We start from the raw sequence: 20,820 nt of genomic DNA on the forward strand, positions 1-20,820 counted from the left end.
AGCAGTGGTAAGGTGTTGGGACTCTGCTGATAGCCAGGTGTAGCAGTGGTAAGGTGTTGGGACTCTGCTGATAACAGTGGTAAGGTGTTGGGAGGTGTAGCAGTGGTAAGGTGTTGGGACTCTGCTGATAGCCAGGTGTAGCTGTGGTAAGGTGTTGGGACTCTGCTGATAGCCAGGTTTAGCAGTGGTAAGGTGTTGGGACTCTGCTGATAACCAGGTGTAGCAGTGGTAAGGTGTTGGGACTCTGCTGATAGCCAGGTTTAGCAGTGGTAAGGTGTTGGGACTCTGCTGTTGGGACAGGTGTAGCAGTGGTAAGGTGTTGGGACTCTGCTGATAACCAGGTGTAGCAGTGGTAAGGTGTTGGGACTCTGCTGAGAGCCAGGTGTAGCAGTGGTAAGGTGTTGGGACTCTGCTGATAGCCAGGTGTTGCAGTGGTAAGGTGTTGGGACTCTGCTGATAGCCAGGTGTAGCAGTGGTAAGGTGTTGGGACTCTACTGATAGCCAGGTGTAGCAGTGGTAAGGTGTTGGGACTCTGCTGTTGGGACAGGTGTAGCAGTGGTAAGGTGTTGGGACAGGTGTAGCAGTGGTAAGGTGTTGGGACAGGTGTAGCAGTGGTAAGGTGTTGGGACTCTGCTGTTGGGACAGGTGTAGCAGTGGTAAGGTGTTGGGACTCTGCTGTTGGGACAGGTGTAGCAGTGGTAAGGTGTTGGGACAGGTGTAGCAGTGGTAAGGTGTTGGGACAGGTGTAGCAGTGGTAAGGTGTTGGGACAGGTGTAGCAGTGGTAAGGTGTTGGGACAGGTGTAGCAGTGGTAAGGTGTTGGGACTCTGCTGTTGGGACAGGTGTAGCAGTGGTAAGGTGTTGGGACTCTGCTGATAACCAGGTGTAGCAGTGGTAAGGTGTTGGGACAGGCGTGGCAGTGGTAAGGTGTTGGGACAGGTGTAGCAGTGGTAAGGTGTTGGGACTCTGCTGTTGGGACAGGTGTTAACAATTTGTAGCACTGTTTGTCACCGTTATAGTGCAATGAATATATATCTGCTAAATGGCATATATTATCATTATTATTATAATATATTGTGTTGTGTTGTGTAGTGGCTTTGCTGACATGCATTAAAAAAATGTGTTTAACCAACCAAGATTTACATGCTAAAACCCCACTATGGAGGAGACAGGTTAAAGGAGGGCTTTTAATCCTTGAGACATGGATGTGTGCTATTCAGAAGGTAGGGAAGTAGGTGCAGTAGAACACTTTTGACACCTTGTAGAGTCCATGCCACAAAGAACTGAGTACAAAGGGGGGGGGGGGGTCTTAGAACACCCATTAGCAAGGTGTTCTTAATGTTTGGTATACTCAGTGTAAATTGTCTGTAGATCTAATCTACTGTGTATGTTGTTGATGTATATTAGTTATGCACCGGTTGGCTCATTACTGCAGTCCGAAGCTGTGGTTGGCGGTTTTAGGGTCATGAAATATAGTGTGGATTACATGTGTTTGATGTATTTGATAGCATTCCACTCCATTACCATGAGCCTGTCCTCCCCAATTACGATGCCACCAACCTCCTGTGGTGGATTAGTGATGCATGGGTCAGCTGTTTGGTCACCCTCACCCACAATTGCAAACTCTTTTTTTTTTTTTTTTTTTTTAGATAGTCCTGTGTTTCTGCTTATGACTTTCCCGACTTTTCGGTCTCAGATGTTCACTTGATCACATATAATTATGCGGTTGAGAATGTTGTTCTTGTTATTAGCAAATGCTGCTTGACCAGGTGAACAAACAGCTGACCTGCCCATCTCTAAAGTATGTAGGCTATATGCTCAGGTGGTGGGTGACGTCAGTGGGCATACAGAAGGATGAGTAGGTGACACCTTCTAGTTCTAAGGAGACAAATAGAAAGAAAATAACAACCACAGATGGTTTTATCGTTGTTATTTACATTTTTTAAAATTCATAAACAGTTTACCATAGAAAAGAAATCGGTTGTTCCTGGTTTTGCCTTTTACCGAGATCGCTGTCTGCCTTCGGAAAAACATCCTCCTCCTCCTACCCATCCATCTTTCACATCAGCGCTCTCGTGCCTGCCCTCGTGCTCACTCTGAACGAAACCGTAACCGTTGGCTAATGCCGCGTTCATGTTCGAGTCGGAACTAGGACACTCGGATATGTTCGACTTGCAAACCGGTTGAACGCGGCACGTGTATATCTACAACCAGTTAGCAAGTTGGACATTTCAGAGTGTTCTAATTCCGACTAGCACATGAACTCAGCATTAGTCATCTCGAGCGTATGCACTCACACCGCCCCACCTGCGCCTAGAACGAAGCCTAGAAGCTTCGCGTTATCACGGCCAAGCACTGAAGCGCACAGGGCCAACGAACAGACGTTAATATAATCTTTATTAACGGAAGAAATCTGGGTTTTGTCTAATCTATGCTATGTTTGTATGGGAAAGGTGAATTAATCAAACCATGGAAGGCGTGAAGATGAACCGAGAGGCACCGAGTGAATGAACTATTTTGATCCCGACAGAGACGACTTTCAGTCGGCGTGGATTATGCGCATTTGCCGCAGGCTGTACTGTCATCACTACAGTGAAACCGGATCTCGACCGGCGACGGATGGGGTGACTCCCGCAGTGCCGAGGAGGTGGTCCCAGCCTCTGGCCAGGGCCGCCACTGCTGGGGTGGGTCCCCATCCCTGGCACCGTTAACCGTAGGGCTAACGGGAGAACACGTGTCAGGGTGGAAGAGGAAAGATAAAATGCAGACGGAGGTGCCAGTACCACCGGAGACAGGAGAGGAGACCTTAGAAGACGGAGCAGGGAGAGAGGAGGTAGGGGAACACTACGGTGTGACTGACTGGTGTATAGGCTACATGGGGGACACGCGCGTTTAGCCTAATTGTATTTAAAGTCCATCAATAGATCAGACGCGCCTTTTTAATTTATCCTTCGTTTTTATAGATTTGACACCTTTGCTTCCCGTGGCCTTGTTGTTATGGGTGATGGTGCAAGTTTTACTGTAGATGACAACATGTGACTGAAGACGCATGCCTTGGCCTACTCAACACTTTTAACCTAGAAAGGAATTGCCAATTTATAGGCACGGTAGGTCTATAGTCCTATAAAAAAACATGAGCTGGCGCACACCCAGAGAAACGTATTTTATGTTGAGGTGCTGACGAACGGGGAATAAACTAGAAGCTATAAAAAGAAACAGCTCTCTATATATAAACTCCCAGTCATTTATTGGGTAGGAAAAAACAAACCCACCAGCGTTTCTGCATCACTGTGTCTTCTTCAGGGTGATGTCATGAACGCTCGAACCAGGTTAGTTACGCAAAACGATGCAATTAGCGTAACCAATGACAACAACCAAGGGTGTGTCATAATTATTAAGTTACTTAGAATGAAATGAGTGAAACTGTTAAAAAAATATATTACTTTAATATTTAATAAAATATTACTTTTTTTTATGGCATATTAAATATATTAGGCTATGGTTATCATATGGAAACACAATTGAATATTGCACATAGTAGTAGTGTAACAGTATAACTTTAGACCGTCCCCTCTCCCATACCTGAACACCGCTAACTAGCTATCCATTACACATCCGTTACAGTAGCATCAACATACATTATTGGTTCATTCAATTATGTTTATTTTTACATTAGCATTTAAAATATATATATAATTCCACAAGATGTTTTTTTTTGTCAAAGGGGAAACTAATGTTGCCTTATAGCGCATCCAAATACATTACCACATCCAAATACATTACCACATCCAAATACATTACCACATCCAAATAGGGACAAAGCATTACCACATCCAAATACATTACCACATCCAAATACATTACTACATCCAAATACATTACCACATCCAAATACATTACCACATCCAAATACATTACCACATCCAAATACATTACCACATCCAAATAGGGACAAAGCATTACCACATCCAAATACATTACCACATCCAAATAGGGACAAAGCATTACCACATCCAAATACATTACCACATCCAAATACATTACTACATCCAAATACATTACCGCATCCAAATACATTACTACATCCAAATACATTACTACATCCAAATACATTACCACATCCAAATACATTACCACATCCAAATACATTACCACATCCAAATACATTACTACATCCAAATAGGGACAAAGCATTACCACATCCAAATACCTTACCACATCCAAATAGGGACAAAGCATTACCACATCCAAATACATTACCACATCCAAATACATTACTACATCCAAATAAGGACAAAGCATTGCCACATCCAAATACATTACTACATCCAAATAAGGACAAAGCATTACCACATCCAAATACATTACTACATCCAAATAGGGACAAAGCATTACCACATCCAAATACATTACCACATCCAAATAGGGACAAAGCATTACCACATCCAAATACATTACCACGTCCAAATACATTACCACGTCCAAATACATGACCACATCCAAATACATGACCACATCCAAATACATTACCACATCCAATTACATTACCACATCCAAATAGGGACAAAGCATTACCACATCCAAATACATTACCACATCCAAATAGGGACAAAGCATTACCACATCCAAATACATTACCACATCCAAATACATTACCACATCCAAATACATTACCACATCCAAATAGGGACAAAGCATTACCACATCCAAATACATTACCACATCCAAATACATTACCACATCCAAATACATTACCACATCCAAATACATTACCACATCCAAATACATTACCACATCTAAATACATTACCACATCCAAATACATTACCACATCCAAATACATTACCACATCCAAATACATTACCACATCCAAATACATTACCACATCCAAATACATTACCACATCCAAATGGGGACAAAGCATTACCACATCCAAATACATTACCACATCCAAATAGGGACAAAGCATTACCACATCCAAATACATTACTACATCCAAATACATTACCACATCCAAATACATTACCACATCCAAATACATTACCACATCTAAATACATTACCACATCCAAATACATTACCACATCCAAATACATTACCACATCCAAATACATTACCACATCCAAATGGGGACAAAGCATTACCACATCCAAATACATTACCACATCCAAATAGGGACAAAGCATTACCACATCCAAATACATTACTACATCCAAATACATTACCACATCCAAATACATTACCACATCCAAATAGGGACAAAGCATTACCACATCCAAATACATTACCACATCCAAATAGGGACAAAGCATTACCACATCCAAATACATTACCACATCCAAATACATTACTACATCCAAATACATTACCACATCCAAATACATTACCACATCCAAATAGGGACAAAGCATTACCACATCCAAATACATTACCACATCCAAATACATTACTACATCCAAATACATTACCACATCCAAATACATTACCACATCCAAATACATTACCACATCCAAATACATTACTACATCCAAATACATTACCACATCCAAATAGGGACAAAGCATTACCACATCCAAATACATTACCACATCCAAATACATTACCACATCCAAATACATTACTACATCCAAATACATTACTACATCCAAATACATTACCACATCCAAATACATTACCACATCCAAATACATTACCACATCCAAATACATTACCACATCCAAATACATTACCACATCCAAATAGGGACAAAGCATCCAAATACCACATCCAAATACATTACTACATCCAAATACATTACTACAGCCAAATACATTACCACATCCAAATACATTACCACATCCAAATACATTACCACATCCAAATACATTACCACATCCAAATAGGGACAAAGCATTACCACATCCAAATACATTACTACATCCAAATACATTACCACATCCAAATACATTACCACATCCAAATACATTACCACATCCAAATAGGGACAAAGCATTACCACATCCAAATACATTACCACATCCAAATAGGGACAAAGCATTACCACATCCAAATACATTACCACATCCATATACATTACTACATCCAAATACATTACCACATCCAAATACATTACCACATCCAAATAGGGACAAAGCATTACCACATCCAAATAGGGACAAAGCATTACCACATCCAAATACATTACCACATCCAAATACATTACTACATCCAAATACATTACCACATCCAAATACATTACCACATCCAAATACATTACCACATCCAAATACATTACCACATCCAAATACATTACCACATCCAAATACATTACTACATCCAAATACATTACCACATCCAAATAGGGACAAAGCATTACCACATCCAAATACATTACCACATCCAAATACATTACTACATCCAAATACATTACCACATCCAAATACATTACCACATCCAAATACATTACTACATCCAAATACATTACCACATCCAAATACATTACCACATCCAAATACATTACCACATCCAAATACATTACCACATCCAAATGGGGACAAAGCATTACCACATCCAAATACATTACTACATCCAAATACATTACCACATCCAAATACATTACCACATCCAAATACATTACCACATCCACATACATTACCACATCCAAATACATTACCACATCCAAATACATTACCACATCCAAATACATTACTACATCCAAATACATTACCTCGGTGTGGGAAAAGGCAGTAAAAAGCAAGGCGCTCCTCTACTCTCTTTCACTCACCCAAAATACACTACATGACCAGAGGTATGTGGACATAGCATTCATACTGATATATATATATTTGTATTTTTATTTATTTATTTAACTTGACATGTCAGTTAAGAACAAATTCTTATTTACAATTATGGCCTACATATAGGGGCCTACTGTAAATTACATTATGTCTGAGCGTGGACATGCCGCCTGTTGTCGATAAGCAAAGATTAAAATTAACTAAAAAGAGTGAAAAATTCAAAACAACTAGTTTTAAGTGTCTAAATACTCTTCCAGGCACTATAATGGCTCTCCGTATAATATGCTACATAGTACTACAAAATGTCTGCTGTCCAACATCTCCTTCCAAAATCATGGGCATTAAAATGTAGTTGGTCCCCCCTCCCCCCTTTGCTGCGGTAACAGCCTCCACTCTTCTGGGAAGGCTTTCCACTAGATGTTGGAACATTGCTGCTATAACATCCTCCACTCTTCCGGGAAGGCTTTCCACTAGATGTTGGAACATTGCTGCTATAGCAGCCTCCACTCTTCTGGGAAGGCTTTCCACTAGATGTTGGAACATTGCTGCTATAACAGCCTCCACTCTTCTGGGAAGGCTTTCCACTAGATGTTGGAACATTGCTGCTATAACAGTCTCCACTCTTCTGGGAAGGCTTTCCACTAGATGTTGGAACATTGCTGCTATAACAGCCTCCACTCTTCTGGGAAGGCTTTCCACTAGATGTTGGAACACTGCTGCTATAACAGCCTCCACTCTTCTGGGAAGGCTTTCCACTAGATGATGGAACATTGCTGCTATAACAGCCTCCACTCTTCTGGGAAGGCTTTCCACTAGATGATGGAACATTGCTGCTATAACAGCCTCCACTCTTCTGGGAAGGCTTTCCACTAGATGTTGGAACATTGCTGCTATAACAGCCTCCACTCTTCTGGGAAGGCTTTCCACTAGATGATGGAACATTGCTGCTATAACAGCCTCCACTCTTCTGGGAAGGCTTTCCACTAGATGATGGAACATTGCTGCTGTAACAGCCTCCACTCTTCTGGGAAGGCTTTCCACTAGATGATGGAACATTGCTGCTATAACAGCCTCCACTCTTCTGGGAAGGCTTTCCACTAGATGTTGGAACATTGCTGCTATAACAGCCTCCACTCTTCTGGGAAGGCTTTCCACTAGATGATGGAACATTGCTGCTATAACAGCCTCCACTCTTCTGGGAAGGCTTTCCACTAGATGATGGAACATTGCTGCTATAACAGCCTCCACTCTTCTGGGAAGGCTTTCCACTAGATGATGGAACATTGCTGCTATAACAGCCTCCACTCTTCTGGGAAGGCTTTCCACTAGATGTTGGAACATTGCTGCTATAACAGCCTCCACTCTTCTGGGAAGGCTTTCCACTAGATGTTGGAACACTGCTGCTATAACAGCCTCCACTCTCTTGGGGAGGCTTTCCACTAGATGTTGGAACATTGCTGCTATAACAGCCTCCACTCTCTTGGGGAGGCTTTCCACTAGATGTTGGAACATTGCCGTGAGGACTTGCTTCCTTCCATTCAGCAACAAGAGCATTATTGAGGTTGGGCACTGATGTTGGGTGATTAGACCTGGCTCGCAGTCGGCCTTCCAATTCATCCAAAAGGTGTTCGATGGGGTTGAGGTCAGGGCTCTGTGCAAGCCAGTCAAGTTCTTCGGCACTGATCTCGACAAACCATTTCTGTATGGACCTCGCTTTGTGTATGGGGGCATTGTCATGCTGAAACAGGAAAGGGCCTACCCCAAACTGTTGCCACAAAGTTGGAAGCACAGAATCATCTAGAATGTCATTCTATGCTGTAGCGTTAAGATTTCCCTTCACTGGAACGAAGAGGCAGAGCCCAAACCACAAGAAACAGCCCCAGACCATTATTCTGCCTCCACCAAACTTTACAGTTGACACTATGCATTGGGGCAGGTAGCGTTCTCCTGGCATCCACCAAACCCAGATACGTCCATCGCCAGATGGCGAAGCTTGATTTCATCTCTCCACATAACGCGGATCCACTGCTCTAGAGCCCAATGGCGGGCGAGCTTTACACCACTAAAGCGGTGAACTTAGGCTTGTGTGCAGCTGCTCAGCCATGGAAACCCATTTCGTGAAGCTGCCGATGAACAGTTATTGTGCGGATGTTGCTTCCAGAGGCAGTTTGTATCTCGGTAGTGAGTGTTGCAACTGAGGACAGACACATTTTATGCGCTACATGCTTCAACACTCGGCGGTTCCGTTCTGTGAGCTTGTGTGGCCTACCACATCGAGGTTGAGCCGTTGTTGCTCCTAGACGTTTCCACTTCACAATAACAGGACTTACAGTGGACAGCTCTAGCAGGGCAGAAATTTGACGAACTGACTCGTTGGAAAGGTGGCATCCTATGACGGTGCCACGTTGAAAGACACTGAGCTCTTCAGTAAGACCAATCTACTGCCAATGTTTGTCTATGGAGATTGCATGGCTGTGTGCTCTATTTTATACATCTGTCAGCAACGGGTGTGGCTGAAATAGTAGAATCCACCAATTTGAAGGGGTGTCCACATACTTTTGGTCATGTAGTGTATTTCAGGACGTTTGATGCAGCCCTCTGAAATTCATTATCAATAGGCAGCTGTAGCCTGTCCTAAACACATTATCAATAGGCAGCTGAAGCCTGTCCTAAACACATTATGAATAGGCAGCTGTAACCTTTCCTAAACACATTATCAATAGGCAGCTGTAGCCTGTCCTAAACACATTATCAATAGGCATCTGTAACCTGTCCTAAACTCATTATCAATAGGCAGCTGTAGCCTGTCCTAAACACATTATGAATAGGCAGCTGTATCCTGTCCTAAACACATTATGAATAGGCAGCTGTAGCCTGTCCTAAACACATTATCAGTAGGCAGCTGTAGCCTGCCCTATTCCACAGCATATAGAAGTAGTCCTACTCAAGACAGCAGCCTGGAAGTTTATTTTGGCTGATATTCCCATCTCTCTATCCTCAGCCATGCCTGCATCCTCCATCTCTATCCTCAGCCATGCCTGCATCCCTCCATCTCTATCCTCAGCCATGCCTGCATCCCTCCCCCGTTCCTTTCCCTCTCCCTTCATCTCCCCTCCATATTTCCTGTGCAGTCTGCTGCATGTCTGCACTGCAGTCTGCCTGCCACGACCACTGCTCCCTGCCTCATCTACCTACCTCACCATCTCTCTATTCCTTCATCTCTCTGTCCCTCCATCTCTCTGTCCTCCATCTCTCTGTCCCTCCATCTCTCTGTCCTCACCATCTCTCTGTCCCTCCATCTCTCTGTCCTCACCATCTCTCTGTCCTCACCATCTCTCTATTCCTTCATCTCTCTGTCCCTCCATCTCTCTGTCCCTCCATCTCTCTGTCCTCACCATCTCTCTGTCCCTCCATCTCTCTGTCCTCACCATCTCTCTGTCCTCACCATCTCTCCCTCCATCTCTCTGTCCTCACCATCTCTCTGTCCCTCCATCTCTCTGTCCTCACCATCTCTCTGTCCTCACCATCTCTCTGTCCCTCCATCTCTCTGTCCTCACCATCTCTCTATTCCTTCATCTCTCTGTCCCTCCATCTCTCTGTCCCTCCATCTCTCTGTCCTCACCATCTCTCTGTCCCTCCATCTCTCTGTCCTCACCATCTCTCTATTCCTTCATCTCTCTGTCCTCACCATCTCTCTGTCCTCTCCATCTCTCTCTTCATCTCTCTCTCCTCCATCTCTCTGTCCTCACCATCTCTCTGTCCCTCCATCTCTCTGTCCCTCCATCTCTATTCCTTCATCTCTCTGTCCCTCCATCTCTCTGTCCCTCCATCTCTCTGTCCTCACCATCTCTCTATTCCTTCATCTCTCTGTCCCTCCATCTCTCTGTCCCTCCATCTCTCTGTCCTCACCATCTCTCTGTCCCTCCATCTCTCTGTCCTCACCATCTCTCTGTCCCTCCATCTCTCTGTCCTCACCATCTCTCTGTCCTCTCCATCTCTCTCTTCATCTCTCTCTCCCTCCATCTCTCTGTCCTCTCCATCTCTCCCTCCATCCATCTCTGTCCTCTCAATCTCTCCCCTCCATCTCTCCCTCCCTCCATCTCTTTGTCCTCTCCATCTCTCTGTCCTCTCCATCTCTCCCTCCATATCTCTGTCTTCTCCATCTCTCCCTCCATCTCTCTGTCCTCTCCATCTCTCTCTCTCCATCTCTCTGTCCTCTCCATCTCTCTCTCCATTTCTCTGTCCTCACCATCTCTCCCTCTCTTCCTCCATCTCTCTGTCCCCAGCATCTCTTTCTCTCTCATCTCTCTGTCCTCTCCATCTCTCCCTCCATCTCTTTCTCTCTCCACCTCTCTCTCTCCATCTCTCTGTCCTCTCCATCTCTCTCTCCTCCATCACTCTGTCCCCTCCATCTCTCCCTCCATCTCTCTCTCCTCCATCTCTCTGTCCTCACCATCTCTCTCTTCCTCCATCTCTCTGTCCTCTCCATCTCTCCCTCCATCTCTTTCTCTCTCCCCCCCATCTCTCTGTCCTCTCCATCTCTCCCTCCAACTCTTTCTCTCTCCATCTCTCTCCCCTCCATCACTCTGTCCCCTCCATTCCTCCCTCCATCTCTCTGTCCTCTCCCTCCATCTCTCTGTCCCCTCCATCTCTCCCTCCATCTCTCTCTTCCTCCATCTCTGTCCTCTCCATCTCTCCCTCCAACTCTTTCTCTCTCCATCTCTCTCTCCCTCCATCACTCTGTCCCCTCCATTCCTCCCTCCATCTCTCTGTCCTCTCCCTCCATCTCTCTGTCCCCTCCATCTCTCCCTCCATCTCTCTGTCCCCTCCATCTCTCCCTCCATCTCTCTCTTCCTCCATCTCTCTGTCCTCTCCATCTCTCCCTCCATCTCTCTCTTCCTCCATCTCTCTGTCCTCTCCATCTCTCCCTCCATCTCTTTCTCTCTCCATCTCTCTCCTCCATCTCTCTGTCCTCTCCATCTCTCCCTCCATCTCTCCCTCCCTCCAGCTCTCTGTCCTCTCCATCTCTCTCCCATCTCTCTGTCCTCTCCATCTCTCCCTCCATCTCTCCCTCCATCTCTCTGTCCTCTCCATCTCTCCCTCCATCTCTCTGTCCTCTCCATCTCTCTGTCCTCTCCATCTCTCTGTCCTCTCCATCTCACCCTACATCTCTCTCTTCCTCCATCTCTCTGTCCTCTCCATCTCTCCCTCCATCTCTTTCTCTCTCCATCTCTCTCCCTCCATCTCTCTGTCCTCTCCATCTCTCTCTCCCATCTCTCTCCATCTCTCTCTCCCTCCATCTCTCTGTCCTCTCCATCTCTCCCTCCATCTCTCTCTCCCTCCATCTCTCTGTCCTCTCCATCTCTCTCTCCTCCATCTCTCTGTCCTCTCCATCTCTCCCTCCATCTCTCTCTCCTCCATATCTCTGTCCTCTCCATCTCTCTCTCCATCTCTCTCTTCCTCCATCTCTCTGTCCTCTCCATCTCTCCCTCCATCTCTCTCTTCCTCCATCTCTCTGTCCTCTCCATCTCTCTCCCTCCATCTCTCTCTCCCTCCATCTCTTTCTCCCTCCATCTCTCTCTCCTCCATCTCTTTCTCCCTCCATCTCTCTCTCCTCCATCTCTCTCTCCCTCCATCTCTTTCTCTCTCCATCTCTCCCTCCATCTCTTTCTCCCTCCATCTCTCTCTCCCTCCATCTCTTTCTCTCTCCATCTCTCTCTCCTCCATCTCTCTGTCCTCTCCATCTCTCCCTCCATCTCTCTGTCCTCTCCATCTCTCTCTCCCTCCATCTCTCTGTCCTCTCCATCTCTCCCTCCATCTCTCTGTCCTCACCATCTCGCTCCCTCCATCTCTCTGTCCTCACCATCTCGCTCCTCCATCTCTGTCCTCTACATCTCTCCCTCCATCTCTCTGTCCTCTACATCTCTCCCTCCATCTCTCTGTCCTCTCCATCTCTCCCTCCATCTCTCTGTCCTCACCATCTCGCTCCCTCCATCTCTCTGTCCTCACCATCTCGCTCCCTCCATCTCTCTGTCCTCTCCATCTCTCACTCCATCTCTCTGTCCTCTCCATCTCTCCCTCCATCTCTCTGTCCTCACCATCTCGCTCCCTCCATCTCTCTGTCCTCTTACAGCCTGTGTGTTGTGATAGTAGCGTTGTTTGCTCTATAACCTGTTAGTTGATGTGTCTTGACACCGTGATATACTGTACAGGCCTAAAGGCCGAGACAATAACAAGACACAGTGGCAGAATAAAGTTAACCACACTTTTGTTTCATCACTAAACCCGGAGAGCAACATCTGTCCTGTGAAGTTTACAAAACATTTAGCATGGAACCAACAGTTACATGACCTACAGCAGGTCAATCAAGGTCATGTTTCCCACAGTTACATGACCTACAGCAGGTCAATCAAGGTCATGTTTCTCACAGTTACATGACCTACAGCAGGTCAATCAAGGTCATGTTTCTCACAGTTACATGACCTACAGCAGGTCAATCAAGGTCATGTTTCTCACAGTTACATGACCTACAGCAGGTCAATCAAGGTCATGTTTCTCACAGTTACATGACCTACAGCAGGTCAATCAAGGTCATGTTTCCCACAGTTACATGACCTACAGCAGGTCAATCAAGGTCATGTTTCTCACAGTTACATGACCTACAGCAGGTCAATCAAGGTCATGTTTCTCACAGTTACATGACCTACAGCAGGTCAATCAAGGTCATGTTTCCCACAGTTACATGACCTACAGCAGGTCAATCAAGGTCATGTTTCTCACAGTTACATGACCTACAGCAGGTCAATCAAGGTCATGTTTCTCACAGTTACATGACCTACAGCAGGTCAATCAAGGTCATGTTTCTCACAGTTACATGACCTACAGCAGGTCAATCAAGGTCATGTTTCCCACAGTTTCAGACTACTAAACAACTGTTGATTTAGTTACCTCACGTCGCAAAGAAAACAGGAGCTGCCTCCACTAAGTCCAGCAACATTTACACACTTCAACATCATCTAATCGCCTCTGATTAGTCTAATACAGGGACAACTAAAAGATACCAAGAACGACTTAGTCCAACGTAAGCTAAATATGACGTGTGTGTGTGTGTGTGTGTGTGTGTGTGTGTGTGTGTGTGTGTGTGTGTGTGTGTGTGTGTGTGTGTGTGTGTGTGTGTGTGTGTGTGTGTGTGTGTGTGTGTGTGTGTGTGTGTGTGTGTGTGTGTGTGTGTGTGTGTGTGTGAGCGTGCAAGTTGAAAAAACAGGTTGACTCACCCTACTTGTAGTGAAACACAAATTACCTCGTCTCTTTGATGTTGCCTAAACGGTCTGTCATACTGTAAACGGTCTGTCATACTGTAAATGGTCTATCACTCTGTCATACTGTAAACGTTCTGTCACCCTGTCATACTGTACACGGTCTATCACTCTGTCATACTGTAAACGGTCTGTCATACTGTAAACGGTCTGTCACTCTGTCATACTGTAAATGGTCTGTCATACTGTAAACGGTCTGTCACTCTGTCATACTGTAAATGGTCTATCACTCTGTCATACTGTAAACGGTCTGTCATACTGTAAATGGTCTGTCACTCTGTCATACTGTAAACGGTCTGTCATACTGTAAACGGTCTGTCACTCTGTCATACTGTAAACGGTCTATCACTCTGTCATACTGTAAACGGTCTATCACTCTGTCATACTGTAAACAGTCTATCACTCTGTCATACTGTAAACGGTCTATCACTCTGTCATACTGTAAACGGTCTGTCACTCTGTCATACTGTAAACGGTCTGTCATACTGTAAATGGTCTGTCATACTGTAAATGGTCTGTCATACTGTAAATGGTCTATCACTCTGTCATACTGTAAACGGTCTATCACTCTGTCATACTGTAAACGGTCTATCACTCTGTCATACTGTAAATGGTCTATCACTCTGTCATACTGTAAACGGTCTGTCACTCTGTCATACTGTAAATGGTCTATCACTCTGTCATACTGTAAATGGTCTGTCACTCTGTCATACTGTAAATGGTCTATCACTCTGTCATACTGTAAACGGTCTGTCACTCTGTCATACTGTAAATGGTCTATCACTCTGTCATACTGTAAACAGTCTGTCACTCTGTCATACTGTAAATGGTCAATCACTCTGTCATACTGTAAACGGTCTATCACTCTGTCATACTGTAAACGGTCTGTCACTCTGTCATACTGTAAACGGTCTGTCACTCTGTCATACTGTAAACGGTCTGTCACTCTGTAAACGGTCTGTCACTCTGTCATACTGTAAACGGTCTGTCACTCTGTCATACTGTAAACGGTCTATCACTCTGTCATACTGTAAACGGACTGTCACTCTGTCATACTGTAAATGGTCTATCACTCTGTCATACTGTAAACGGTCTATCACTCTGTCATACTGTAAACGGTCTGTCACTCTGTCATACTGTAAACGGTCTGTCACTCTGTCATACTGTAAACGGTCTGTCACTCTGTAAACGGTCTGTCACTCTGTCATACTGTAAACGGTCTGTCACTCTGTCATACTGTAAACGGTCTATCACTCTGTCATACTGTAAACGGACTGTCACTCTGTCATACTGTAAATGGTCTATCACTCTGTCATACTGTAAACGGTCTGTCACTCTGTCATACTGTAAACACTCTGTCATACTGTAAATGGTCTATCACTCTGTCATACTGTAAACGGTCTGTCATACTGTAAACGGTCTATCACTCTGTCATACTGTAAATGGTCTATCACTCTGTCATACTGTAAATGGTCTGTCACTCTGTCATACTGTAAACACTCTGTCATACTGTAAATGGTCTATCACTCTGTCATACTGTAAACGGTCTATCACTCTGTCATACTGTAAACGGTCTGTCACTCTGTCATACTGTAAACGGTCTATCAGTCTGTCATACTGTAAATGGTCTATCACTCTGTCATACTGTAAACGGTCTGTCATACTGTAAACGGTCTGTCACTCTGTCATACTGTAAACGGTCTGTCATACTGTAAACGGTCTATCACCCTGTCATACTGTAAACGGTCTGTCATACTGTAAACGGTCTATCACTCTGTCATACTGTAAACGGTCTATCACCCTGTCATACTGTAAACGGTCTGTCACTCTGTCATACTGTAAATGGTCTATCACTCTGTCATACTGTAAACGGTCTATCACTCTGTCATACTGTAAACGGTCTGTCATACTGTAAACGGTCTGTCACTCTGTCATACTGTAAACGGTCTGTCATACTGTAAACGGTCTGTCACTCTGTCATACTGTAAACGGTCTGTCATACTGTAAATGGTCTGTCACTCTGTCATACTGTAAACGGTCTGTCATACTGTAAACGGTCTGTCACTCTGTCATACTGTAAACGGTCTATCACTCTGTCATACTGTAAACGGTCTATCACTCTGTCATACTGTAAACAGTCTATCACTCTGTCATACTGTAAACGGTCTATCACTCTGTCATACTGTAAACGGTCTGTCACTCTGTCATACTGTAAACGGTCTGTCATACTGTAAATGGTCTGTCATACTGTAAATGGTCTGTCATACTGTAAATGGTCTATCACTCTGTCATACTGTAAACGGTCTATCACTCTGTCATACTGTAAACGGTCTATCACTCTGTCATACTGTAAATGGTCTATCACTCTGTCATACTGTAAACGGTCTGTCACTCTGTCATACTGTAAATGGTCTATCACTCTGTCATACTGTAAATGGTCTGTCACTCTGTCATACTGTAAATGGTCTATCACTCTGTCATACTGTAAACAGTCTGTCACTCTGTCATACTGTAAATGGTCAATCACTCTGTCATACTGTAAACGGTCTATCACTCTGTCATACTGTAAACGGTCTGTCACTCTGTCATACTGTAAACGGTCTGTCACTCTGTCATACTGTAAACGGTCTGTCACTCTGTAAACGGTCTGTCACTCTGTCATACTGTAAACGGTCTGTCACTCTGTCATACTGTAAACGGTCTATCACTCAGTCATACTGTAAACGGACTGTCACTCTGTCATACTGTAAATGGTCTATCACTCTGTCATACTGTAAACGGTCTATCACTCTGTCATACTGTAAACGGTCTGTCACTCTGTCATACTGTAAACGGTCTGTCACTCTGTCATACTGTAAACGGTCTGTCACTCTGTAAACGGTCTGTCACTCTGTCATACTGTAAACGGTCTGTCACTCTGTCATACTGTAAACGGTCTATCACTCTGTCATACTGTAAACGGACTGTCACTCTGTCATACTGTAAATGGTCTATCACTCTGTCATACTGTAAACGGTCTGTCACTCTGTCATACTGTAAACACTCTGTCATACTGTAAATGGTCTATCACTCTGTCATACTGTAAACGGTCTGTCATACTGTAAACGGTCTATCACTCTGTCATACTGTAAATGGTCTATCACTCTGTCATACTGTAAACGGTCTGTCACTCTGTCATACTGTAAACACTCTGTCATACTGTAAATGGTCTATCACTCTGTCATACTGTAAACGGTCTATCACTCTGTCATACTGTAAACGGTCTGTCACTCTGTCATACTGTAAACGGTCTATCAGTCTGTCATACTGTAAATGGTCTATCACTCTGTCATACTGTAAACGGTCTGTCATACTGTAAACGGTCTGTCACTCTGTCATACTGTAAACGGTCTGTCATACTGTAAACGGTCTATCACCCTGTCATACTGTAAACGGTCTGTCATACTGTAAACGGTCTATCACTCTGTCATACTGTAAACGGTCTATCACCCTGTCATACTGTAAACGGTCTGTCACTCTGTCATACTGTAAATGGTCTATCACTCTGTCATACTGTAAACGGTCTATCACTCTGTCATACTGTAAACGGTCTGTCATACTGTAAACGGTCTGTCACTCTGTCATACTGTAAACGGTCTGTCATACTGTAAACGGTCTGTCACTCTGTCATACTGTAAACGGTCTGTCATACTGTAAATGGTCTGTCACTCTGTCATACTGTAAACGGTCTGTCATACTGTAAACGGTCTGTCACTCTGTCATACTGTAAACGGTCTATCACTCTGTCATACTGTAAACGGTCTATCACTCTGTCATACTGTAAACAGTCTATCACTCTGTCATACTGTAAACGGTCTATCACTCTGTCATACTGTAAACGGTCTGTCACTCTGTCATACTGTAAACGGTCTGTCATACTGTAAATGGTCTGTCATACTGTAAATGGTCTGTCATACTGTAAATGGTCTATCACTCTGTCATACTGTAAACGGTCTATCACTCTGTCATACTGTAAACGGTCTATCACTCTGTCATACTGTAAATGGTCTATCACTCTGTCATACTGTAAACGGTCTGTCACTCTGTCATACTGTAAATGGTCTATCACTCTGTCATACTGTAAATGGTCTGTCACTCTGTCATACTGTAAATGGTCTATCACTCTGTCATACTGTAAACGGTCTGTCACTCTGTCATACTGTAAATGGTCTATCACTCTGTCATACTGTAAACAGTCTGTCACTCTGTCATACTGTAAATGGTCAATCACTCTGTCATACTGTAAACGGTCTATCACTCTGTCATACTGTAAACGGTCTGTCACTCTGTCATACTGTAAACGGTCTGTCACTCTGTCATACTGTAAACGGTCTGTCACTCTGTAAACGGTCTGTCACTCTGTCATACTGTAAACGGTCTGTCACTCTGTCATACTGTAAACGGTCTATCACTCTGTCATACTGTAAACGGACTGTCACTCTGTCATACTGTAAATGGTCTATCACTCTGTCATACTGTAAACGGTCTATCACTCTGTCATACTGTAAACGGTCTGTCACTCTGTCATACTGTAAACGGTCTGTCACTCTGTCATACTGTAAACGGTCTGTCACTCTGTAAACGGTCTGTCACTCTGTCATACTGTAAACGGTCTGTCACTCTGTCATACTGTAAACGGTCTATCACTCTGTCATACTGTAAACGGACTGTCACTCTGTCATACTGTAAATGGTCTATCACTCTGTCATACTGTAAACGGTCTGTCACTCTGTCATACTGTAAACACTCTGTCATACTGTAAATGGTCTATCACTCTGTCATACTGTAAACGGTCTGTCATACTGTAAACGGTCTATCACTCTGTCATACTGTAAATGGTCTATCACTCTGTCATACTGTAAACGGTCTGTCACTCTGTCATACTGTAAACACTCTGTCATACTGTAAATGGTCTATCACTCTGTCATACTGTAAACGGTCTATCACTCTGTCATACTGTAAACGGTCTGTCACTCTGTCATACTGTAAACGGTCTATCAGTCTGTCATACTGTAAATGGTCTATCACTCTGTCATACTGTAAACGGTCTGTCATACTGTAAATGGTCTATCACTCTGTCATACTGTAAACGGTCTGTCATACTGTAAACGGTCTATCACCCTGTCATACTGTAAACGGTCTGTCATACTGTAAACGGTCTATCACTCTGTCATACTGTAAACGGTCTATCACCCTGTCATACTGTAAACGGTCTGTCACTCTGTCATACTGTAAATGGTCTATCACTCTGTCATACTGTAAACGGTCTATCACTCTGTCATACTGTAAACGGTCTGTCATACTGTAAACGGTCTGTCACTCTGTCATACTGTAAACGGTCTGTCATACTGTAAACGGTCTGTCACTCTGTCATACTGTAAACGGTCTGTCATACTGTAAATGGTCTGTCATACTGTAAACGGTCTGTCATACTGTAAACGGTCTGTCACTCTGTCATACTGTAAACGGTCTGTCATACTGTAAATGGTCTGTCATACTGTAAACGGTCTGTCATACTGTAAACGGTCTGTCATACTGTAAACGGTCTGTCACTCTGTCATACTGTAAACGGTCTGTCATACTGTAAACGGTCTGTCATACTGTAAACGGTCTGTCATACTGTAAACGGTCTGTCATACTGTAAACGGTCTGTCACTCTGTCATACTGTAAACGGTCTGTCATACTGTAAATGGTCTGTCATACTGTAAACGGTCTGTCATACTGTAAACGGTCTGTCATACTGTAAACGGTCTGTCATACTGTCATACTGTAAACGGTCTGTCATACTGTCATACTGTACACACTTTTAGTTTTTGTTGTTCCAGGCTACCTGGCTAAAATACTAGCTTGCTAGCCTAACTTTCTTTCATGGGCAACGATTAGCCAGCTAGTTAACATTAGCCTATTACATCTAGCTACATCCTCTCAGGCCAGAAGTGCAATTTATGGTTGGATCAGAATCGTCGTTATAATTATTGGCCAGTACAGAGAATTAAGTAAAACCACAAGTCCAGATCCCTATTTCTGTCCATGGCTAATTTAGGAGAGAGCTGATTTTAGCTAGCTAGCCACCGGAGGACAACACAAACAGATGCAACAATTCAATTTTTTTTTCTCCTGTTAATGACTTTTGGCTTTTAGATCTGATGTGATTTGTGTGAAGCCAAATCTAAACTGACTTCCTTTGACAGTTTTTATTGGTGCGCCAGGACCATTCTCAGTTTAGTTCAATGCCCATTGGCTATTATTGTATGATTTGTTTATCAAGTTAGGCCAAATGCTCGCTGGCTTCCTTTCCTTTGCATTCAATGCTACGGGCAGCAACAATATCATACCTTTCTTTTGACCAGACAGCATCAGATAGGTGGGCTACACATACAGAGCATAAGCCCTGCTCAGCCACTCTGTGTGATTCCCTGCTGCTGCATGCTGGGAAGATGGAAGACCTGATAGGTGGGCTACACATACAGAGACAGCGGGTTGCTGTTTTTCTTTTTTCTCTGATGCTTTCTCCTGTGAGATACATTCAGCCTCTTGTGAACTGAAGGACATTTATGAAACATACAGAGAAGCCTGGCTTCCACACACCACTGCTATCAGCTCCCCCCCCGTCCCCGTCTCACTAAATTAAATTTCTCAGGGGATCCCCCTGTCTCGACTAATATCAATTATAAGGGGGAGGGCTAGTCAC

At 43.9% G+C, this 20,820-nt stretch overlaps 1 protein-coding gene across 1 annotated transcript in view; it reads left to right on the forward strand.

Annotated features, from left to right (window-relative positions):
* The first annotated feature begins 2,387 nt into the window (after positions 1–2,387).
* The window catches only part of LOC124022348 (transmembrane protein 151B-like), a 50,353-nt gene continuing 31,920 nt past the window's right edge, over positions 2,388–20,820 (forward strand). The window contains exon 1 of the mRNA XM_046337273.1: positions 2,388–2,832. Coding sequence (XP_046193229.1) covers positions 2,761–2,832 — 72 coding nt within the window. The 5' untranslated portion in view covers positions 2,388–2,760. The remainder of the gene's footprint in view (positions 2,833–20,820) is intronic.

Source organism: Oncorhynchus gorbuscha, unplaced genomic scaffold, assembly GCF_021184085.1.
Source record: "Oncorhynchus gorbuscha isolate QuinsamMale2020 ecotype Even-year unplaced genomic scaffold, OgorEven_v1.0 Un_scaffold_1354, whole genome shotgun sequence".
Lineage (NCBI taxonomy): Eukaryota > Metazoa > Chordata > Actinopteri > Salmoniformes > Salmonidae > Oncorhynchus > Oncorhynchus gorbuscha.